General features: G+C 37.1%; 8 protein-coding genes across 8 annotated transcripts in view; 4 read left to right on the top strand and 4 right to left on the bottom strand.

Annotated features, from left to right (window-relative positions):
• The window catches only part of CBG26166, a gene marked incomplete at both ends in the record, with an annotated part of 4,201 nt that extends 3,446 nt beyond the window's left edge, over positions 1-755 (bottom strand). The window contains one exon of the mRNA XM_045242854.1: positions 625-755. Within this exon, the coding sequence (XP_045100241.1) occupies positions 625-755 (131 nt within the window). The remainder of the gene's footprint in view (positions 1-624) is intronic.
• A 1,692-nt stretch (positions 756-2,447) lies between these two features.
• On the bottom strand, positions 2,448-4,712 carry CBG19490 (the record flags this gene model as incomplete). Its single annotated transcript, XM_002646766.2, has 4 exons — positions 2,448-2,517; positions 2,679-3,091; positions 3,860-4,167; positions 4,661-4,712. 4 exons carry the CDS (start codon positions 4,710-4,712, stop codon positions 2,448-2,450), a joined length of 843 nt encoding a protein of 280 aa, XP_002646812.2.
• Positions 4,713-5,256: 544 nt separating this feature from the next.
• CBG26167 lies at positions 5,257-6,868 on the bottom strand (the record flags this gene model as incomplete). The annotated part of the gene is made up of 3 exons (XM_045242853.1): positions 5,257-5,320; positions 5,747-6,159; positions 6,656-6,868. 3 exons carry the CDS (start codon positions 6,866-6,868, stop codon positions 5,257-5,259), a joined length of 690 nt encoding a protein of 229 aa, XP_045100242.1.
• A 783-nt stretch (positions 6,869-7,651) lies between these two features.
• Positions 7,652-9,808, bottom strand: CBG19491 (the record flags this gene model as incomplete). The annotated part of the gene is made up of 5 exons (XM_002646767.1): positions 7,652-7,751; positions 7,798-8,210; positions 9,225-9,443; positions 9,490-9,618; positions 9,662-9,808. 5 exons carry the CDS (start codon positions 9,806-9,808, stop codon positions 7,652-7,654), a joined length of 1,008 nt encoding a protein of 335 aa, XP_002646813.1.
• A 1,333-nt stretch (positions 9,809-11,141) lies between these two features.
• Positions 11,142-12,291, top strand: CBG19492 (the record flags this gene model as incomplete). The annotated part of the gene is made up of 4 exons (XM_045242852.1): positions 11,142-11,294; positions 11,338-11,466; positions 11,527-11,745; positions 12,142-12,291. 4 exons carry the CDS (start codon positions 11,142-11,144, stop codon positions 12,289-12,291), a joined length of 651 nt encoding a protein of 216 aa, XP_045096793.1.
• Positions 12,292-14,390: 2,099 nt separating this feature from the next.
• CBG19493 lies at positions 14,391-15,891 on the top strand (the record flags this gene model as incomplete). Its single annotated transcript, XM_002646769.1, has 5 exons — positions 14,391-14,463; positions 14,988-15,077; positions 15,180-15,304; positions 15,528-15,603; positions 15,650-15,891. The coding sequence occupies 5 exons, from the start codon at positions 14,391-14,393 to the stop codon at positions 15,889-15,891; spliced, it is 606 nt and encodes a 201-aa protein (XP_002646815.1).
• Positions 15,892-17,075: 1,184 nt separating this feature from the next.
• Positions 17,076-19,671, top strand: CBG19494 (the record flags this gene model as incomplete). Its single annotated transcript, XM_002646770.1, has 4 exons — positions 17,076-17,165; positions 17,251-17,728; positions 18,306-19,113; positions 19,158-19,671. The coding sequence occupies 4 exons, from the start codon at positions 17,076-17,078 to the stop codon at positions 19,669-19,671; spliced, it is 1,890 nt and encodes a 629-aa protein (XP_002646816.1).
• Positions 19,672-20,340: 669 nt separating this feature from the next.
• CBG19495 lies at positions 20,341-21,117 on the top strand (the record flags this gene model as incomplete). Its single annotated transcript, XM_002646771.1, has 1 exon — positions 20,341-21,117. The coding sequence occupies one exon, from the start codon at positions 20,341-20,343 to the stop codon at positions 21,115-21,117; it is 777 nt and encodes a 258-aa protein (XP_002646817.1).
• Positions 21,118-24,026: the final 2,909 nt, after the last annotated feature.

Genomic DNA, 24,026 nt, shown 5'->3' with positions numbered 1-24,026 from the left:
TGGGCCCCCTTGTCATAAAGAGCCGGATATTTTGCGGCCTTTTTTAACCACCTTCTTCCAACTTACTGATTTACTGTAGAACCTGCATTAGAAGGTCGCCCTTTGTATTTTTTGTGGGGTCTCTAGAGGCCACCTCAATTAGAGGATGCAGTTGAATTTTTGTAGGGTTTCTGACGAGGGCACTTCGGCCCCCTTTTAACTTGCCCCCCCCCCCTTTTCTCATGCCCCCCCCCCTTTGACTTGGTCCCCCCTTTTCTCATGGGCCCCCCTTTTCTCATGGGCTTTGTCATAAAGAGCCAAATATCCCACGGATGGCCTAATCACGCTTACTAGGGAGCTATCTGATCATGTCCCAGAGTTACACTGCATGACATATATCATCAGAAAGCCGATAAAATTCTAATTCGCTCCCGTTTTGCAAAAAATTAAACCTATTCAGAATCAAAATTTCATGGGCTTTCTAACGATATAGGTCATAACATGTTACTCGGGGACATGCTCAGATAGCTTCCTACACAGTTTCTAAGTAACTCAGATGCGTTTTAACTAGAAAATCTAGCGTTGAGATGTAACCTATAGTAACGTCTTTTTTCCTGAAACGTCTGCACCATCTTTGATACTTACGTATACGTGTTTCCGTAGTCGCATGTGCCGCCGATCCCCATCGCAGTAGGCACTTTTAATTCTAATGATTTGTGATTCGTATTGTGTCCATCGAACACGCTTATTAAATTGGGATCGAAATATGTAGCCATATCTGAAAACTGACTTTTAGTTAGGTTATAATACAGAAAGAATAAAGGGAAGAAAAAAGGAAACAATCGCATACACAGGTCAACCTGGATAAAGACAGAGAAGATGAGTGGAAATCAGGAAGGAAGGAAGGAAGGAAGAATGAATGAATGAATGAGATGAGATGAAAACTACTCGGAAGAGAACGTATCTACAAGGGGCGGAGCTTCCAGGTATTCCAGGTGGGCCACCGGGTTCCAGTGTGCCACTGCTACCCCTCTTTACCTTGTCTTTACTCTCTCATGTACCCCCAAGGTTCTTGGCTTCACCTGATCATAATTTGATCCATAGATTGCCTCATTATACAGTGCGGTCAATATCTATACGACACACCTATATTTTGGGCGCACAGAAAAAAACTGGAAAAGATATTAAGAAACGGTTGACGCCATTCAATTCACAATCGAAAATAACCACAGGAGACAACGTTTCACATCTTTACCGTTTTTCTTGACCGCGTACCATCCGAAAAGCGATTTGGCAAGCGGTCAAAACCTATACGACACCCTGGAAAATGAAAAATCTCACGGTTATTAAAGAGCAAAACTGAACTTTTTTGTTGGAAGATGTTAAAATACTCCTAAAACAACCTATTTTGACAGTTAATACAAAAATAGATTCTTCCGATCCAGTTTTAGATTAAAATATTTTCAGACATTTTCATCATTTTTTTTGGGTTTTTGGAATAAATCTTGAATAGTTGGCTTTTGGATAAGATTTCGAGCTGAAAATGATAAAAAATATTTTTGCAGTCATCTAATTTATGTACTGGCTGTTGTTATAGTATTCTGAGCCTTTGTTTGTGATTGAAGCTCATCTGAGAGATATTTGGGAGGATATAGTGACATTTTTTGATGTTTGATCATTGAGATGACGTCACTGTTAATTAGGTACGGTTCCTTAATTAGGTACGGCTCCTTAATCAGCTACAGTTCCTTAATCAGCCCAGTGTGTCACTCCCACCCCTCTTTACCTTGTCACCCTCCTTGTGTACCCCCGACGTTCTTGGCTTCACCTGATCATATGTTGATCGCTAAATTGCCTCATTATATGGCTCCTTTATTGTCTAACGAATGAGGGATGTGTAATAAAACCGGCAGATACAATAGTTTATTATGGTGTAAAGACGGCTAACACTACATGGCTGTAAAAGGATGTCTTAATGTGTAACGAATTCTTCGGTAGCTCTGTTGATGGCATCGTTGGAGAGATAGTGTGAGAGGGAGAACAGCGTCTGGGAAGAGTTAGAAGTTGGTCTTATAGACATCTGAATTGAATAACTAATGGAAGGAGTACGGTAGAGAAATCACGGATTATGAGGAAATCAGAGAATGATTGTTAGTGGAAATCTAATATAATTGGGCCTCGTTGTAGATTTAATTGTAAGGTGTTGTAGTGTCATTTTCACTATGCCTTGTAAAGAAAAAGACAATGGAGAGATAATTAGAAAGAAGTAAGGCGTTGAGAAGACAAAACTATAATTTTGATCAGTAATTAGGTCTAATTAGGGTCATCTGTAAATTCAGCTAAATGTATCATACTTTTGTAATACAATGTCACTAAATTTTACTATTTCGAAATTTTATACCAGCATGTGTATAAACGATTTTTGGTAATTTTTTTTTAAAAGTTATTAGGTCGACCACAACCTTGATTCACCGATTCAATTGTTGATTACTGTGCCCAGAACTCGATACTGCTATCGAATTTGGCCTCGGCTTTATTCTGAAAAAATAATTTTAATTTTCAACTTTATAAAAACCCAGGCAGCTTCTCCGTCGGGAAATCTAGACGACCGACCAACCGCCGATCCAACCGACCGACAGCCTGTATCAGTATTCGGTAGGCGGTCGGTCGGCGGTCAAAGGTTCTTGACCGCTACTCACCTCAACACAAACTTCCGATATGGAGGAGTTGTCACAATAAGAACAATTGCATTCACTGATGATCTCAATGAAAAAACTGCTAAAATAATTTGAATAACAAATTGGGCATTCCCATAGTAACCAATTGACACGATCATATAAATGAATGGAGGAATCAGGAGTACGGTAGATGCAATGAACTGAGCAAACAAACTGTGAACAGCGGCTTTGTGTCGTTTGTAATTATAGGCGGACACTCGTTTTCTCATACTTTTCAACATTCGAAATAGATCAAAAGTTGTGGCGGAGAAGGCGAAACTGGATGTGAACCCGCCGACGGCTGACGTGATACAAACTGCTTCTAGCCAGATGTTGAGAGTGAAGAGAGCCACATTCGTGACTTTTGAGAATTGGGTCAGGTATTCTGGGTAGTTCTGAGAAAATAAAATTCAAAAAAAAATTTCAATCACGCATTCCATTCTCGCATATTCACGCATTCCATTCTCGCATATTTGCACTCATGGCAGCCCACACTAAACAGTCAACTTTGTGCTCGATTATCTCGGTTCCTGTAAGAGATGACAACATTTTGTCAACGAATATAATATTGGTGATATTACGATGAACAATAAATCAGTTGACAACTTTTTTATATCTTTGACAGGAACCGAGATAATATAGCTTGAATTTTACGGTTTGGGAGTGGCTTCTATTAGAGGACATGCGGTATACGGTGTTCGTCGGAAACTTTTGATTATGTCCAAAACTTTTGAAAAAATTCTGGAATTCTAAAATTTCTAGTAAGAAACAGTGATTCCCAGAAACTCAAAAATTTCAGGAGAATTAGAAATTTCCGGATATGACAGAAATTCCTGAAAATTTTAGAAAAATTAACTCAATTCAAAAATTCCAGAATCCAGAAATCCCGTATTAGAAGATCCGGATCTTCTATTGTTCTAAGAAACCTTCGGAGTTCTGGTTCAGGGGGCCGTCCCTTTTATTACAGGAAATATTTTGATACAGGTTTCGTAGTATTCTGAGAAGTTTTTGTAAATTCAAAATTCCAGAAAAATTGAATTTATATATTTCAATTCAGGAATCAGAAATGATTTCCCGAATTCAAAATCTCCAAAAACTAACTAATTTCTAGATAAATTTTCGACATTCCCTTTTCCAATCATGATTTCCAAAACTCCCCTCACCTTCTTCACATAATCCAACTGTTCGTCTCTAGTCATTCCCGCCTGAATCAATGCATAAAATATCCAAAGCGGTGTCACCAATGCCATCAACCGAATAGCGAAAGTAAACGATTTTGAACAAACGACTCCATTCATAACCATCGCAATCGTTTGATGTTTTCGATAAAAACAAAAAATCAATGCTTCAACTTGAGTGATAATTGAGGTGATACTGAATGCTACTTGCCAATATGGAAATGCGTCAGAAAATGATCCCCAAATTCCTTTATATTGTCCACAGATCATTGGAGTTAATGGAAATGGTTGGACTAGGATGGTTGTGTGGAAATCGGTCAGGGCTCCGTTGATCTGAAATAGATAGTGTCAAGTTTGAGTTCAGTTATCTCGATTCCTGTAAAAGATATCAAAAACTTGTTAACTGATAAAATGCTTATCATAATATCACCAACATTTTATATGTTGACAGATTGTTAATATCTTGCATAGGAACCAATATAAATAAGTTTGAAGTGCACGTAGAAGGTGTTTTTCTATGAGAGAAAATACGGTACTTTTCATATTTTCTGTACTCATTCAACTCATTCAACTTGATTTTCTCATGCAGTATTTTTCAATTCAAAACTCCAATTTTATATTTTCGATATCTCTTTCAGAAACCGAAACAATTAGAACTGGAATTTCAAAGTTTCTTCATTCAAATCACCTGAAAAACCAGAATAAAATACCGAATAGTATCAATTTTATCACTTTGATAAACAATTAAATAAATCGTTAGAACGTTCAAAAATAATGATACAGTACCGACGGTGTAGTAATAAATCACTAACCATAGTGGAAGTGCAAAGTCAATCATAAGTTGGAGAAAAAAATTGCATTTTTGGCGACGGAAAAAAATTTTGAATGAAAATTCGATTTATTGGAGACGAATTGAGTTTGCTGTCGGTTTGGTGTAGCTAGAATGTTCTGAAATTCGATTAGTATTTACTTTTCGTCATAATTCTCTTGAAATTCAGAAAATTCTAGATTCTGAGAATCTGAAATTCTGAAAATCGGTAATTCTGAAAATTCAAGATTCTGAAAGTCTGAAATTCTGAAAGTCTGAAGTTCTGAAATTCTGAAGTTCTGAAATTCTGAAGTCTCTTTTTCTTTTTTTGTCTTCCGGGTATCATTATTTTCCTAAAGTTTATGATCTCTGAGATCATTAAAAAATTTGCTCCAACCCGGAAATGAGCCATAAGATTTTTCTTTTTTTTTCTTGTTTTTTGAAAAGAACATTTTCAAAAAAGATTCATTTCGACACCAAAAATCATTATTTTTTTTCGTCATTTAAAAGTTGAGAAAATGCACGTTAAAAAATAAAAAAATAAAATATTTTCCAAAAAAATCGTAATAAAAATTCAAAGTACTGAATTGGGTCCAACGGAAACTTTGATGACACTGATATGACTTCTAATCGGTTTTCTGAAAAAAAAATTAAAAAAGAACTATAACGTTAAAGGTGGGGGGACAGGAGATTTTTCGCAGTTTTTTTGTAGCTAGAGTATGCATTCTACCGTCACGGTGTACAACGCTTAATGTCACTCTGCGTACAGCTGTCGTCCTCGCCTTTATGTATGCAATCGGGCGTGCGCTTTGTCTTTGCCCGCGTGGCTCAGTCGGTAGCGGCGCCGCACCCTCAATCATCGCCCTCACAAGTTCAACTCCTCGAGAGGCATCTTTGAACGGAATTTCGAGAACATTATTTTTTTCATGTCCCCCCACCTTTAAAGAACTGCTTCGTCATTTAACTGTTACGTTATAGAACTGTAACGTTACAGAACTATAACACTACAAAAATTCAACGTTATAAAACTGTAACGGTATAGAACCGTAACGTTGCAACCCAACCTTAAAACGAAATTCCGAAATGGTGGTGTCGTTAAAACCAAAACAACAGCATTCACCGAAGAATGCATTGCAAAAACTGCCAACAAGAACTGTACAGTAATCTGAGCGTAACGAAATTCGCTCATGATAACCAAAACAAAGAAAAATGGAGGCAACAAACAAAGTGAAGTGATTGAAAATTGAGCCAATAGACTTTTCACAGCCGCTTGGTGTCTTTTGAAATTTGTCGTCGAGATTTTTCTTTGAACACCACGAAGAATTTGAAACATGTCCCATGTCGAAATAATGAAGACCAATCCACAAAATACACCTCCGACGAACGCCACCATTGCCATTAGAATAAACCAGAAGTTTAGGGAGTAGATGGCAAAGTTTGTTAGTTTTGAGTAATCAGATTCGTATTGAATGTAGTTCTGAGAATATTAAAAAATTTTGACTTCTCATGGTGGCCTAAAATTTCGAGCTGCAAGCGTTTTGTTCAGCGGAGTGCGGTTGCACAACGCCAAAACTTTTTTTTGAAACAAATATGGAAAAAAAATTATTTTCTCAAAATTTCACTAATAGGACCTTCCTTTCATCATACTTGTAAAATTCCGGGCCGGGCCGGGCTTGAGAAGATTTTCAAGGCCCGGGCCCAGCCCGAAGGCTCGGTATCAAAAATTCTGTATTTTTGAGCCACATTTTTAGCTCTCAATATAATTTTCTCCATTTTTTTTTGTTTTTTTGGATTGTTTGCCTGTTTGATCTAAAAATGTCAAAAAAAAAACACACAAAAAAAATCAGATAAGGGTCCCCTTATGTGTTTTTTGTTTATATCTAACAAGCAAGCAACAGAAATCTCGAGGAGTTGGTCACGGAAATTATTATTCCGTAACTCCGAAAAATCTCCTGCCCCTCCTTTAAACTAACCTCTCTAACATAATCCATTTGCTGGTCCCTTGGCATGCCTGCTTTACAAAACACCACGTATACAAAAACCGGGAGAACTGGTATAGCCATTTGTCCCAAATTAAACAACTTCTCTGGACAAACATGCCAACTCATAATTTTCGCAAGAATTTGATGTTTCTTCATAAAGCAATAAACCAGCCATTCCACTTGAGCCGACATTATAGCTAACATGACTGCCTGAAAATGATTTTTCCAACAAAAAATTCTAATTACTATAAAACCTGTTTTAGAAGGACCCCTGTAATGCAAGGCCCCTTTCTGTTGTTCTAGGGTACCTATGGACTCCGTAAGTATCCTAGAACAATACGGTGGGCCCTTACGTTACAGAAGTCTTTGAATTAGAGCGGGCCTACTGTTACAGACGTCCTTCTATTGTTCCAAGGAACCTCCGAAGGGCCTTTCTATTAAAGGTGCCCTTCTAATACAGGTTTTACGGTAAATTACCATTAAATAATGCGACCAAACATCAAAATATTGAGCTAAAAATCCAGCGCAATATCCCGAAATAATTGGGAATAATGGGATGGGTTGCATAAGAAAAGTTAGATGAAAATCCGTAAGAGTACAGAGCACCTAAAAATTTTTTTTTTTTTGAATTTTTTCATTTTTAAAATAACAAACCTGAAAAACCAAAATGCAATATCTAAAACTGTCCATTGTGTCGGATTTGAAAATTACTAAAAAAATAGTTCCAAAATTCAAAAATAGCGATACAGTACCCATGCAGTGGTAGAAAACAACCAGCCAAGTGGGTAGGTTAAACAAAATTTCCATTTTTTAAAAAATTTTTAACAAAAAATTCTAAAAAATCGGTGGAAATTCTAATTGTGAATCAGCTGAAAATCTAAAAAAACTAGTCGATTTTTGGCCGATGGACAGGTGAAAATAGGTTATATTGGACGTAAAAGCAAGATTTATTAATTTGGAAACACCAAAAAATTAGAAACCTAAAAATTATTGGAATTTAAAGAAGTTTTTAAGGCGACTGAAGCTTCCGTGGCTGTGGTGTCCGGAGAATGTGTTGACTCGAGCAGTACTTTGGTGTGGGGATTTTCTGAAAAAAAGTTATTTTTCGCTACAGTATCCTTCTGCCTACTTACCGTAATATATAATTCCGATATGGCGGTGTTGTGACAACCAGTACAATTGCATTCACAGGACTATGCCACGCCATCATGGCCACTATAATATCAGCTGCATCATCTGAATTCTCAATCTGAGCAGCTGTCAAAACCACGAACAAAAAAAGTGGAGCCAGGAGAAGTGATGACGTGGAAAATTGAGCCAGAAGACTGTTCACTGCATTTTTATAACGACGAAAGCTAGCTGCGGAGACTTTGGTTTGAACTTCTTTTAGCATTTTTAACATGTCGATTGTGATGAAAAGAAACATTAATCCACATAAAAATCCGCCGATTGAAGTAACAGATAAAACGATAATAAGCAATGGATTCGAGGAGTAGATTGAGAAATTTTCAAGGTGAGATAGTTTCTCGAGGAAGGCGGGGTGGTGCTGAGATTATTCTTAGTTCAGTTACAGTAAACCCTGTGATAGAAAGTCTTTAATTTTGGGCCAATTTAGCTCAGTTCCTGTAAAAGATATGAAAAAGGTGTTAACTGATAAAATTCTTATCAAAATGTCACAAACGTTTTATCAGTTGACAACATTTTTATATCTTTCACAGAAATTGATATAGTTGAGCTCAAAGTTGAAAATTACAACGAAAATCGAAAATAATTTTAAAAATAGTGTCTGCATTTTTGCTTTACTGTGTACAGTAATCGGCGTTTACACCACGTTCTCTCCTGGTTACAGTACCCTGTATACAGTACAACGTTTCAATTTCCGAAAGATTTGAAAATAGTTAATTTTTCAACAAAAAAAGGCTCCGCCCCTTTGACAATAACGAACATAACAATTTTTTGACTTTTCCAGGTCAATTTTGGAGTCCTACAAAAGTAGTTTGGATTTTTTCGATTTGTCTGAAAACTTCAGAGTATACTAAACAAAATAGAGGTTCAATTTTGTAGTTGAAAATTTTTTTGTACAAATTCAACCAAGCGAGATGAATCCAACCAAGAGAGAGAGTGGCTTTAAAGTGGGACAACTCTCATTTCAGGGCTAATTCTGCCATTTTCGACATTTTTTAGCTACAAGCGGCATGTCTCATCAGAATGAAATTCGCCGAAAAAGTTGTCAATTACAAAAATTAAGCTCTAGTTTTGTTTAGTATACTCGGGAATTTTCAGGCAGACCAAAAAAGTTGGAACTACTTTTGTAAGGCATAAAAACTGACTATTTTAAGCGGGAAAAGACAAAATATGATACGGGCAACTTTGAGCTAAATTATCTCGGTTCTAATGAGAGATATAAAAAATGAGTCAATTAATGAAATATTTGTTATATTATATTAAATGATTTATCAGTCGACAATGTTTTGATATCTCTCATAAGAATAGAGATAATTGAGCTCAAATTGCAAATTCCGTTCAATAACGTCAAAACTTAGGCATCCTGCCCTCTAACCTCTCTAACATAATCCAATTGATCTTCTCTTCTCATTGCAGATTGACTAAAAACCAATCCAATTACAATTGGCACCAAAAAAGTCACAACGATTCCAGAAATAAACCATCGATTGGACAAAACATGCCGGGACACCAAATTTGCAATAATCTGATGTTTTTTGGCAAAACAAAACACCAAACACTCCATTTGAGCAATTATTGCAGTGATGATAAATGCCTGTAATTTTTTGTATTAAAAAATTTTCTTTAAATTGATTTTTTACAATAAGATAATGCGACCAAATCTTGAAATATGTCGCTAGAATTCCATTACATTGTCCAGCAATTAACGGGGAAATTGGCATCGGAATAATTAAAAGAGTTAACTGGAGATCTGTGTGAGTGCAAAGAACCTGAAAATTGTTAATTAGTCTTGTTAATTGGAGGCTAATGAACCTGGAAAATAAGAAGATAAAATCTGAAAGTGTCAATTTTATCACTTTTGAATAGAATTAGAAAAATCGTTCCGCAGTTTAAAACAATTGAGAGACTTCCAACACAATGGAAAAAGAATATTAGCCAGGATTCTGAGGAATCAACCATTTTCAAAATGATCTGTTTTGAAAAATATAAGATCAAAGTCTAAAGGTGTTGCCTCTGCTCATTAGACTTTTATGTAAAGTCGGTGATGCGAACATTTTCTGGGGGAATCGGATGAATGATAAAGGTGATGGAATGAAAACATCAGGTGGATCATACATTTTAGTTTTAGTTTTTCAATAATTGAGAGCATTTTCAGGGTCCGAAAGAGCACAAAACCGACCAAGTAGATCAAACAAATGGATTTGGACACCAAAAAAAATTGTGATACTCTTCAAAATGCTTATGGGGAAAATAGTCTGCTGGAGTCTTACAAAAGTAGTTAAGCTTTTTTCGATTCGGCTCAAATTTTCAGAGTGTACAAAACGAAAATCGAGCTTTAATTTTGTATTTGCCATCCTTTATAAGTAAATGCAAATTTCGGGAATTTTGTTCCTTTTTTGTTAAAAATTACATATTTTATGGAATTTTTGTCAATTTAGGACTTTTTGAAATTGTTTAAAAAAAAGAGTTTATGAAATTTGTCGATTTCCGGATTGAACCTCTATTTTTGAAGTTCTCAGAAAATTCTAGACGTTTAGTAGTTTTCAGAACTTTACAGTAATCCCAAATCTAATGGACCATCGAAATGCAACGAATGAAGGCAAGCTACGGACGATTTTAAACTCTCAATGCTTCAAATTTAAAAGTTTGAGGGTTGATGTGAACTGGGCTAATGTACTTCGAGTTATGCACCAAACGATAATTGACTTTTTTACAATTTTTAAGTTTCAGAATTTCAGAATTTCGAAGTTTCAGAAATTCGGCACTTCAGAATTTTAGAACTTCAGAATCCCAGATTCTTAGCATTTCAGAACCTCAGAATCTTAGAATCTTAGAATATCAAAAATTCAGAATTACAGAATTTCAGAATTTCAGAATACTACAATTTAACAAATTTGGCACATCAGAATTTCAAAATTTAAAAAATGTCAGCATTTCAAATTTTCAGAATTACAGAATTTCAGAATTTCAAATTTTCAGAATCTCAGAACTTCCGGAATCCAGCATTTCATAAATACAGAATTCGGGAAACTTTCTTACTGTATTTTTCCTTCATTCCCATAGCAGTGATTATCATTTCATGCTCAAACTCTTCTGCATTTTCGTATGCTCTTTGCTCAAAATGACCTCACAATTTTTTGATTTTTGAATCTTATTTGTCTATTTTTTTGCTTCTAGTTAACTTCCGCATCATCTGATTCTCATCTGTTAGTCTAATAATCAAACTGCATATTATCATAAGACTTTTTTCTCACTTCCCTTCATTTAATCACGTACGACTCTAAAATAATAAATGTTAATTGATTTTACCACCCCTAATTGGCTAATTATTTATTTCCATTGCATTGGATCGTTATCCATGTTTTTGAATTTGGGAACAACCTATTTGATACTTTTTAAAAGTGATAAGATCGACAACTTTCGATATTTCTTGCTACTTTTTCAGGTACTAGATTTTTCAAAATATTTTTTTTCAGCAATTTTTCCAGATTCTCTGTACTCATACAGATCTTTATCTCACCTTTCTTATCATTCCTATGCCACTATCACCTTTGATTGCTGGACATTGTAACGGAATTTTAGCCTCCTATTTCAAAATTTGGTCCCATTATTTAATTGTGAGGTTTTATCATAAAAAATTGATTTTTCGAAATTTCTGAAACCTCAAAAAGTTTTAGGCATTAATCATAACTGCGCTAATCAGTCAAATGGAATGTCTAGTCTACTGTTTCGTCAGAAAACATCAGATTATTTCCAAACTAGTTTCTCGTCATGTTTTGTCTGACGGTTGGTACGTTTTCGGTACAATTTTGTCATTTTCTGTACCCATTATCGTTGGAGTTGTGTTTAGTCAGGCTGGGATGAGAAGAGAGGATCAGATGGATTATGTTCGGCAGGTGAGTTTTGGGCAGTATGTCCAAGTGTTGCACAATTGAGTTTATAGTTTCCAACAAAAAATTATAGTTTCCAACAATCAGCCAACTTCAGAACCAGTAAACATTTTTCTGACTAGCTTCTAGAAACTTTTCAGTAAATCAGAAAAATCAAAGTTCAAAAAATTATAAAATTCTGAAATTCTGATGTTTCGAAATTCTTATGTTTCGGAATTCTGAAATTCTGAAATTCTGAACATTGTGAAACTTATCTATTCTTGTCAAATTTCGTTTTCCATCCATCTGTTTCATTCTGAAATAAAAAGTTTTTATGTCCTTCATTTCAAAACTTGAGCATAACCAACACAGAAAAAAACAATTTGTCAAATAACAGGTCACTAACGAAAAACCAATTTTCAGAATTACCCAAACTTTGTTCAAAGCCTCCTGCCCCTTGACAACTTCTCAATCTACTCTACAAACCCATTGCTCATTTCTATTATCATCGCAACTTCTGGCGGAGGTTGTTTGTGTGGATTTCTATTTATCATCATCACAATCGAATGTTGAAAATGCTGAAAGAAGTTCAAACCAAAGTTTCTCTTGCCAGTTTTAACCGCTACAAAAATGCAGTAACAAGTCTTCTGGCTCAATTATCCACGTCATCACTTCTTCTGGCTCCACTTTTTCTTTTCGTAATTCTTGTGGCGAGTCAAATTGAAAACTCTCATGGAGCAGCGGAAATTTTAGTGGGGATTATGACATTCCACAGTCCTGTGAATGCAGTTGTACTTGTTGTGACTACACCTCCGTTTAGAAATTATGTATTACGGTAGGTCAAATTAACTACAGATTTTGGAAAACGAGAATATTCAGGAAAACCAAACAAAATCAGCTAACAAGAGTGAACACATTCTCCAATAACTATAGCATCGGATCACTAACAAGGCTCAAGAATTTTTTTGCAAATTTTTAAATAAAACTTTTTTCTTTAGCTTTTAGAAATCTTTTTTTTTTTAATTGAGAAAATTGTCCAATTCTGAAATTCTGAAATGCTAATATTTTAGATTTCTCCAGTTCTAGATTTCTGAGATTCTGAGATTCTGAGATTCTGAGATTCTGAGATTCTGAGATTCTGAGGTTCTGAGATTCTGAGATTCTGAGATTCTGAGATTCTGAGATTCTGAGATTCTGAGATTCTGAGATTCTGTGATTCTGAGATTCTGAGATTCTGAGATTCTGAGATTCTGAGATTCTGAGATTCTGAGATTCTGAGATTCTGAGATTCTGAGATTCTGAGATTCTGAGATTCTGAGATTCTGAGATTCTGAGATTCTGAGATTCTGAGATTCTGAGATTCTGAATTACTGAAATTCTGAATTACTGAAATTCTGAGATTCTGAATTACTGAAATTCTGAATTACTGAAATTCTGAGATTCTGAGATTCTGAGATTCTGAGATTCTGAGATTCTGAGATTCTGAATTACTGAAATTCTGAGATTCTGAGATTCTGAGATTCTGAATTACTGAAATTCTGAGATTCTGAGATTCTGAGATTCTGAGATTCTGAGATTCTGAGATTCTGAGATTCTGAGATTCTGAGATTCTGAATTACTGAAATTCTGAGATTCTGAGATTCTGAGATTCTGAATTACTGAAATTCTGAGATTCTGAGATTCTGAGATTCTGAGATTCTGAGATTCTGAGATTCTGAGATTCTGAGATTCTGAGATTCTGAGATTCTGAATTACTGAATTTCCGAAATTTCCTAAACTCAAACACTCTGCAAATTTATTATCAGTATCTGTAATGAATGATTTTTCATTTCTTTTTTTTCTGAAAAGATCATATGAAACACAAAAATTGTTTGACAGTGAATCTATTTATTTTCTAAAAAAAAAAATAATTACTGGAGATGAAATGCAGTAAAGTGCATCCCATTGCATTTGATGCAGGCCGGAGGCTTGATGCAGGCTCCGTAATGTGGCTGATTACAATTTAAGCAGCATCTGTGCTGCGGTTTCTTTGCGGCACTTGATGGTTTCGTGCCCAGCGATTTTGCAAATGGCGCAAAAGAACTTTCGTTTCTTCGTGTCGTCCCCTGGCTCACTCTGCTTCTTCAGTTGGGCTTCCAACTGTTTGATGGCTTGGTAAACTCTTTCGACTGCCGATTCCATTCTTGAAATTTTGGCAGAAATTTCCAATAGTTGGTCAGGGACGGTGTCCACAATCACATGCACCTCTTCAAGAAGAATGTCATCCATTTTCTGTAATTTCGACATGAAATTAATCTTGTTAGAGATTACTTCTCGCGGTATACGGAAAATGAGAAAAAGGAAGAGAAGAAAGGAAGGAGCAAGTTACAAATTTCGATAATTTTGAAGATTTCTGCTCTGTCTCGATCTTTTATACCGCATTCATGGCTTGTCATTTATCAATTCTAGGTCTCGTGATTTTTCTTTATTTAAAATCCCCTTGATATTTCCAGGTTGCCATATTTAATTATGTTTTACGACTCCTCGGTGCCGCAAAGTGCTTGGCTGATGGTCGGTATAACTCTTCGGGGTTTTCTGGCTTACAAATGGACTAATGGACCAAATGGACCAGAACATATTTCGCTTCCTTTTACCTCCAGTAGGTCTTCTTTTGACTCCACCGATCTCTTCAAATGCCTCTCGATGTTCTTCATACCTCTTTGAAACGTCGCAATTGCAGCTTCAATGGTGGTCATTACGAGGAAGGTGAGGGGTATCTGAAAATCTTCCTTATCTTCCTTATATATAAAGCGCTAGAGACGTCTGTCCGTCCCGATGTCACTCTGTCGACTTTTGAAAAAAAAATTGAAAAAAAATATAGATTTACGTGACCCTTTAAGAAAGTAATTAAAGAACTGAGCGACCAACAAGTAAAAAACTAGATTAAATCGCGCCGAATGCGCACCAGCTTGCTGGTAAACCTATAATTTTAATTTTTTAAATCGAAAAACTCACGTTTCTAAAAAAATCAAAAATTGAAGGCCTCTATGCACAAAGTGGCCATGGGGAATATAAGAGGATTACCTGAAATACAAAACTTTAATTTTAGATTTTTAAGAATTTTTAAAAACTCACATAAAAAGAAGATGAAAACCGGAAGACAAAGAGTGTAGCAAAATATATATTTCTTATTTGTATCTATATTTTATACAGCAATTTTGGCTTATCATTTATCAGTTCTGGCTCTCTTAATTTACTTTTTTCATCTACAATTCTCTTGCTATTTCCAGGTCGCCATGTTTGCTTATGTTTTGCGACTCTGTGGGGGCCGCGAAATTGGTGGTTTATGATTGACTGCGTGTTTAATTTCGACTTCTTTGGTGATTGTTTCGATTTTCTGATAGGCTCAAAATGGGGGTTCTGAAATTATGAAATTCTGAAAAAGTTAGAATTCTCAGAATTTCAGAATTTCAGAATTTCAGAACTTCAGAATCTCAGAATCTCAGAACATCAGAATTTCAGAATCTCAGAATCTCAGAATTTCACAACTTCTGAATTCGATTTTTCAAAATCTGAAATTCTAAACTTCTATGACAAAAACACAAATGTACATTTATCGCAAAAATTGAGTACTTCTAATCGAATTTCTTGTCAAATCACATTTTTCCTCCAAAAAATGCGGAAGGAGAAAAAATCTAATTACAAAATCTGACTTTTGTTCTAGACAAGTCATTCAAAAATTTAGCTGTTTCCATGGCTATCAGCTTCCAACCTTCTCCATGGATTCTCGTATTCTTCTATATTGTTGCTGCAATTTCTCTAATTTTCAGCATAATTACAGTACTCCTAGTAATTTTCAAGCATCAGAAAGAAGGAAGATATCGATTTTATATTTTATTGTATCAGGTGATTTTTTGGAAGATTTCAGAATTTCAGAATTTCAGAATTTCAGAATTTCAGAATTTCAGAATTTCAGAATTTCAGAATTTCAGAATTTCAGAATTTCAGACAAATCTCAGAGTCTCAGAATCCCAAAATCTGAGGAATCACAAAATTTCAAAATTTCAGATCTGTAATGCAAACTCAGTTCTACAGTATACGCTGATTTCTCAGCCAATGCCTCTATTTCCAATTCTAGCCGGATATTGCGAGGGGTTCTTAGCCAAGTATTCAATATTTGGACCCATTATTTGATAGTAAAAATTCCAAAAATTCCAGAACTTTCTAGAAAAAATTCAGGGATTCCAACTAGCATCAATGGCATTCCAAGTGGAATGTCTAATTTTTTGTTTCGCAATAAAGCATCAAAATATCGCAAGAACCATTCAGCATCATGTTGTATCTGACGACGTCTATTGGTTTGGAGTTTTTCTATTCATAATTACCCCACTTATCATATACTTTGTGTTCTGTCAAGCTGGAATGGAAAGGGAAAATCAAGTGGAATTTGTGAGCAATCACTACCCAGAGTATTATCAAGAATTTTTGAATTTGAAAAATTTCGCAATTTATGAATTTAATTATTGGTGTTTATTCCTAGCCATTGGTGCCTGTGGAGGATCTATAGTCTGCGGATCTGCATTCATAATTATAACTATCGATATATTCCGAATGTTGAAAAATCTGCAACGCACTGTTTCAGCATCGAATTATCAAATGTATCAGTCAGCGGTGACAAGTCTTTTATTTCAATTTGCCACGTCTGCATTATTACTTCTTCCATTGGTAGCCTTTGTGGTAGTGGTATTAACTGGATGGGAGAATACGCAAGGTATAGAAAACAATGTTTTTTGGCTTCTCCAAAAAAAAAGCTTTTTTTTCGAGTTAATGCAAAAATATCGAATTTTCTCTGATAGAAATCCAGCCGAATGATGAAATTTGAGCTCAATCATCTCAATTCCTATGAAAGATATCAAAAAATTGTCAACTGATAAATTATTGGTGATATTATGATGAATAGTTTATCAGATGACAAATTTTTGATATATTTCACAGGAATCCAGATAATTAAGCTCAAAGTCGACGGTTTGGGTGGGCTTCTGTGTACAATTAGAGAAAATACGGCAAGTCTTTTTTGACTTTTCCAGTGGAAAACTTTGAAATTTCTGTAACTGACAATTTTTCATCAAACTCCATGCGATATGCCATCCCTAACCAAAAAATTGGAGAACAAGCTACAGATGGTACTGAAAGGAGAGGCCATTTAAAATAAATATTATGTTTTTCGTTGAAGAGCGGAGAAAAAGGACGCGCGAGATTAAAGGCGCACACACTTTCTGGGCGCCGCGGGTCTCGAAGCGAACATGCCCGAACGGGCATGAAACTCGAATTTCGAAATCATTCTACTTCTGTTTTAACGAGGTCGTGTTTGTTCAGAAATGGCGGATCCAATCGGTACTGAGGATTTGAAGAAACTCGGCGATGATCTTTTGGGGAAGATGGCAGAGATGGTGAAGGAAGTCGGAAATGTGAAAAAAGAAAAAGGAAAGGAAAAAAGGAAAAAAAGAGGCAGAGGAGGAGAAGCCACCGAAAGTGTCATCTAAAGGCATTCAGAAGAACTTGGATTTCAATTTCAAAATCCGAAATATTTTGACGCAGGCGGCAGCCAACGGAGAGTTGGAGGAGGCAGTTAAGGAAGTTCAAGACTTACTGAAGGCAAGAAACGGAGAGCTGCTGCTTCTGGATTCCGATCCAAGTCTTCTGCAGACGAAGGATAAGTTAGACGCCTTGAAGGCCATCACTGGAGTCGATTCTGAAAGCTCGACGACGCAATCTGACATGACTTCAATTCTTCTCCTCTCTAATCTTGCCGGCAATAACGGAAACAGAAGCGGAGGATTCCACGGAGAAAGCAAAAGACGTAGGGCAGAGCAGTATGCGCAGAGACAACTGTGGTTTCGACATGAGAGCACTTTCCGAGGCCAGGGAAGTGCTCGGCAATACGGAGGCCAGGGATTCGGTGGAGGCAGAGGTGGAAAAGGAGGAGTCAAGTGCTTCAAGTGCTCCCAGTATGGCCACTATGCCACAGAATGTGAACAAAGAATGTATGAGTTTTCCGGACAGACTGTCGGCAGCTATTGATTTTTGGGAGAAAATCTGTGACGTAGAATGGATACTAAGTGTGATTGAAGATGGTTTTAAGATTCAATTAAACCCAAATGTAGTGCTACCAGAGCCTCAGGGCTTGAGACCGTCAGTGATACGGCACAAAGAATTTTTGGTTGCAGAAATTGAGAGGCTGGAGGCAGAGGGCGTTTTGATGCGATCGGACCACCAACCACGATGTGTGTCTCCGCTGCATGTTGTAGAGCAAGGTAAGAAAAAGAGAATGATTCTCGATTTGAGTGAGTTGAACGAGAGCCTCGTTCCTCCTCGGTTTAAGCTAGAAAACCTCAAGACTGCCTGGCCATTTCTAGAAGACGCGCGCTATGCGGCCACATTTGATTTTAAATCAGGCTATCATCATATTAAAATTCACAAAGAATCTCAAGATCTTTTGAGCTTTACACTGACAAATCCCCTTACTGCTCCTTATTTTTCGTTTAGAGGTTTACCTTTCGCTTTGTCGACAGCTCCTTGGCTGTTTACTAAAATCTTCAAAGTTTTAGTTCTAAAATGGCGGGAAGAGGGGATAAAAATCTTTCTATATCTTGATGATGGATTAATTGTGGGCAAGACGGAGAGAGAGGTCGCGAGGGCAGTGAGGAAGGTGAGAGAGGATTTGAACAGTGTCGGAGTGTGCGTGGCAGAAGAGAAGTCGTTCTGGGTGCCAGACGCAAAGTTTACGTGGCTCGGTTATAAGTGCGACCTGGTCGCGAGAGAGGTTCGTGGAACCGAGAAGAGAATGGCCAAGTGGCAGGTTGCTCTTGATGAGCTGAGGAGGAGCGTGGCTCCAACGGTCCTGGACCGTATGAAGTTTTTGGGATGCCTGGCATCATTTGAGCTTGTTGCAGGAGACGTTGTTGTTGGCAGAGCACGGTCGATCATGCAGACGGTTGGAGAGAGTCAGAGGAAGAAGAGTGAGCCGGCAACAGTGAAGAAGAAGAAAACTCCAGGTGAGGAAAGAGAAATTGAGTTTTGGAGAGAACGAGGCACAGAATTATTGAAGAGAAGTATAGTGGAAATTGAGCCGGAATTTGATTTATTTTTGTACACTGATGCTTCGACGCGAGGAATAGGAGCGGTGCTTAAGAATGAGAAAGATGATGTTTTGAGGAAAATGTCGGAATTAGGCGATAGCGACTTTGAAGGACAGTCTAGCGCTTGGAGAGAACTGACGGCAGTGAAGAGAGCAGCAGAGGAGCTAGTTGGGAAGGTTAATGGAAATATACAAGTACTTGTGGACAGTCAGGCCGCTGTGAGTGTGTTGAGAAGAGGTTCTATGAAGCCAGAGTTGCATAAGTTAGCTGAAAAAGTGTGGGAAGATTTGAGTGAGAAACCCAATTTTTGTTGATTCCAAGAGAACAGAACGTGGACGCGGACGAAGCGAGCAGAAATTTTGATTTTGGTGACTGGGGAGTGGCAGACAAAGTTTTCAGACAGGCGCAGAGATTGTGGGGAGAGATAAAAGTTGATTGGTTCGCTGATGCGAATAACAGAAAGACAGAGCTATATTTATCTAGATATCCCGAGTTCGGAACGTCTGGCGTCAACGTCTTCGACCACATCGAGAGGGCAGAGAGGATGGGATGTGCTTGGTGGGTGCCACCTCCAGTGCTGTTACCGCACTTGTTGAAAATTGCTAGGAAAAGAAGGCTAAGAGGTGTTTTGGTAGCTCCCTTGTGGCAAAGTCACGCTTCTTATCAGTCCCTCGTAGATAAAACGCGAAGATTCATTAGAGAAATTAAGGACTATATTATCTATGAGAAGAATGATAGTATTTTCATTCCGGGTGACGGCTCTAGGCATTGCGAAGCCACAAATTTCAAATACTGTAGATCTGAGTTTATTTTGGCGCTAGTTGACTTCTCTTAATAAGCCCCAGGCTTTGTAATTTTTCTACCTTATTATTCCAGGTAAAACCTATTTAGTAATAAACATGTAACATAAATTCCTTTTTCGAGTGATGAAACAGAAAAACATATTCTCTTGAAGCGGAGAGAAAAGAGAATATTATGTTTTTCGTTGAAGAGCGGAGAAAAAGGACGCGCGAGATTAAAGGCGCACACACTTTCTGGGCGCCGCGGGTCTCGAAACGAACATGCCCGAACGGGCATGAAACTCAAATTTATTTATTTATTTATTTATTACGACCTTCCGTCGTGAAAAAAGAGAAAAAAGAGGAATACAATACAATCACACAAAACACAGATACACGAATAACTAGACAACACATTCAATTAAAGTGGAGAATTACGAAATCATTCTACGTGTTTTAACGAGTCACCCAGCCCACCCACCCGGGGGAAAAGAGAAAAAGAGAAAAATAGAGAAATGAGAGGGAAAAGAGATTAACTATAATTTTCAAAAGGAGCCAAAAGACAGTTCTTCGAGGAACTCAAGCAGAAGGCAGGTGAAGAGTTCGGACACCACATCGAGAGACTCAAGATGATTCCGTTTGAAGCCAAAGCTACGTCCACGGCTGCCGCTTACAAGGCAGAGAACGACAAGAGAAATTAGTGGATTTCTCAGAAGAAGCTTCCAATGAACGAGTCGTCATTTCTGTTATACTTGTTGGGCAGAGCTAAGCAAATCGAGAGTAGTGCTTTGGCGAAGATCTCGGCTGCTTATCAAACAGCAAATGAAGGCATTTCAGCCATTGGAGCGTCTTTTGTGTCAGACATCATCAAGTCAAAAAGAAGAGAGGAAAGCCTGCTAAAGAAAGAAGTAGTGAAAGTGACTATGGAGGATGTGCAGAAGATCACATTGTTGGCAATGAAAGAAGATAGTCCGGAGAGGAATCGAGATGTGCTGCTGGCAATTCTATCGTTCAATGTCATGCTAAGAGCATCGGAAGCAGCTGAGATCAAGTGGGCAGGAGTAACACAGAAGGACGGGATGATTGAGGTGCATGTAGAGAAGGCAAAGAATGATCAGTTGAGACTCGGAAGATCGTCGTTCTTCAACTACGAGCCAGGCAGTGATGCGGACATCTTGATGTGCCGATGGAGACTCCGGACCAAAGGGTGCCCATACGTTTTTTCGCATCTGGACGGCTCGGAGAAGCTCTCGAAACAAGCCATTTCGACGCTCTCGACAAAGATGCTGGCAGCGATCGGGAAGTCGGGAGCGACTCATCACTGCTTCAGAAGAGGAGGAGCCAACCACATGAGGAGAATCGGGCATTCAATGGAGGAAATTCAATGCAGAGGAAGATGGAGATCGGCGGCAGGACTTCAGCGGTATCTCACTGATGTTCCAACAGCTCAAGGATGTCTACAGTCTCAGGCAGAGTTCGACGACGAGGACGACGAAGATTAATAATCCTGCAATATTTATAGGTTTAAATTGTTTTACTAGCTGTTTGTTGTGTTATACTAACTCCTCATAGATTATCATGTTCTATCAAATCTCAATTTTCTTTTGATCTCCCAAACATTTTCTCCCGATCTCCTATACCGTTTTCTCCCCGAAATCAAATTATTGATTTTATTGTAATATTTCTTGATTCCTTCCCGAGTGTGTGTGAGTTGCCACACTCGGTTGTATGTGTCTGTATCCTTTACACGACCTTATTATTCCACGTAAAACCTATTTAGTAATAAACATGTAACATAAATTCCTTTTTCGAGTGATGAAACAGAAAAACATATTCTCTTGAAGCGGAGAGAAAAGAGAAGAAAAATTCTGAAATACTTTTGTAGGACATCAAAATTGACCATCTTCACGGAAAAAAACCAAATTCCGACAATTTTAATGTCCGGCACTAAATTTTCTCACTCAATTGGAGAACACTTGGACATTTTGCCTAAATTTGTTGTCCAAGTTTGACCAATTTTTCTTTCAGTATTCGTCGAAGTCACACTGGCCATTGGAGCTCTTCATCCGATAGTTAATGCTGTAGTCGTGACAATGACTACTTCTTTATATCGCGAGTATATTTTTAGGTATTGGTTTTTCATCACTAATTTTTTAAGAATGACAAAAAATTTCCAGAAAGCTAGCCAGAAGAGGGTTTCGAGTTTTTGCTGTCAACTTGGTAAGTGCCCTAATAATGCCCAAAAATTTAGTTTCAAAAATGTTCAGGCCCAATCAAACTCTCAACCACGAAACTAAAAGTTGGCTTGCCGCCGTGGCCTAGGTTCTTCATTGCGCGGGAACTCAGATCCTCGTCCCCATTCGACACCTTTTGGTGGCGTTGTTCAGGAATAACGGATTAGAGGTTCGCTGAAATTTGCGTCTGAATTTTTTTCTTTTAAAGGTGGGGGGACATGAAAAAATAATGTTCTCGAAATTCCGTTCAAAGATGCCCCTCGAGGAGTTGAAGTTGCGAAGGCGAGGATTGAGGGTGCGGCGCCGCTACCGACTGAGCCACGCGGGCAAAGAGAAAGCGCACGCCCGATTGCATACATAAAGGCGAGGACGACAGCTGTACGCAGAGTGACATTAAGCGTTGTACAACCGTGACGCCAGAATGCATACTCTAGCTACAAAAAAACTACGAAAAATCTCCTGTCCCCCCACCTTTAAATTTCATGCCATACACCGCAAATCGTATCAACGCCGTAAACATGGTTAGTAAGTTTTATAAATTTTTTTTTAATTTTTCGAATTTTCAGCAACACTTCCGACCCAAACTAAAATTCTCGGATGGTAGAAATGAAATGTTTCGAATGAATTGAGAAATATTTTGAAAACTGGATAAATGAAAATCATATGTACTAATTTCACAGTTGGTCCGTTGCTGTATAAACCTCAAAATCAATATTTCCGACTATTTTTCTCTTTCCACCTACATTCATCAGGATACTGAAACTAGTTCTCGATACTGTCTAAATACTTTTTTCTGTTTTTTTTTCTCATAAACTCACAGAAGTAGATTTTTAACCAGTCACATGATTAATTCAATATTTCAAACATTTTGATGCAATAAAACATTTTGGTCAGAGTCTCTTTGCGATATTAACCTTTTGTTTTTTTTCTCAATTTCTTATTGATCGTATGAATTCAAAGATTAGTTTTTAAAAATTCACCTGTTCTGACTAGGATAGGTTTCAATAGCATTTACTTGTTAGCTGTGACCTTGTGTCAGTCAGATATGTCTGTGAATTTTACCACTCCGTTCTGGCTAGTGATATTCTTCTATATCGTTGGCTTCATTTCTTTTGTGTTCACAGTTGTTACAATTCTCTTAATTTCATATAGGACTTATAAAGATGCAAGATTCACTCGTCATATGTTGCTTCTTCAGGTGAGTTCCAAAAATTGGAAAAAAAAATCTCGAAAATTTTTGACCTATTTCATCTCGGTTCCCGTGAGAGATATCAAAAACCTGGCAACTGATAAATTATTCATTATGATATCACCAAAATGTTATCCGTTGACACATTTTTGATATATTTTACAGGAAATGAGATGCATAGGCTCAAAGTTGACGGTTTGGGGGCCCTTCTAATACAGGTTTTTGGAATATGAATTTCGTTTCAGCTGTCCAGTGCGAACACCATCCTACAGTACACAATTTTCACTCAACCAGTTGGACTATTTCCAATAATTTCTGGATATTGCGTAGGATTTATGGCAACATACACTGCTGGACATATATATAAAGCCACTTTAATTTTCGAGTTTTTTCGAAAACTGGGAAAATTGATTGAACAGCATATGGTTGTCATTAATACTATTTTGGAATGTCAATTAGCGAATATCATTTGATATCGCTATCGTTTCTTTATTTTGGGAATTTCGAAAAAATCGAAAAAATGACACAAAAAAGTGGACATAATTATAAAGCCACTTGAAACAATCCAATATAACTTTAGATCTAGATATTAAAATGTGAGGAAACTACAAAATATAGCAAATACAACTCAATATAGTCTTACTAACATGAGAAACTTGGTTGTATCTGTAGTCATAATTTTGTCTCATCCGTTTTTGGCCAACTTACACTGAATGTGAAGTTTTTCGTTAGTAGCTGTTCTGAAAATTTTGAGTGTTTTAGTATTATTCTCAAATGCATCACTTATTTAACTATCGAAAACATCATGATTTTTTCACCAACCGAAACAAAAACTTGCATTTCAATTCATTTTGGTCGCTATCTTCCGCGTGATACTGTACCTTGCTCAGTAGACATTTGACTCAGCTGATTAGCATAAAAGGAAGATACGCTTGTGTTAATTTAGGAACATATATAAAACAATGGAAAACTGTATCTGTGTTCATAG

This window comes from Caenorhabditis briggsae, assembly GCF_000004555.2.
Source record: "Caenorhabditis briggsae complete genome, chrII, whole genome shotgun sequence".
Classification (NCBI taxonomy): domain Eukaryota; kingdom Metazoa; phylum Nematoda; class Chromadorea; order Rhabditida; family Rhabditidae; genus Caenorhabditis; species Caenorhabditis briggsae.
Note: the sequence above shows the minus strand (reverse complement) of the source record. Positions and strands in the feature narration are given on the sequence as shown.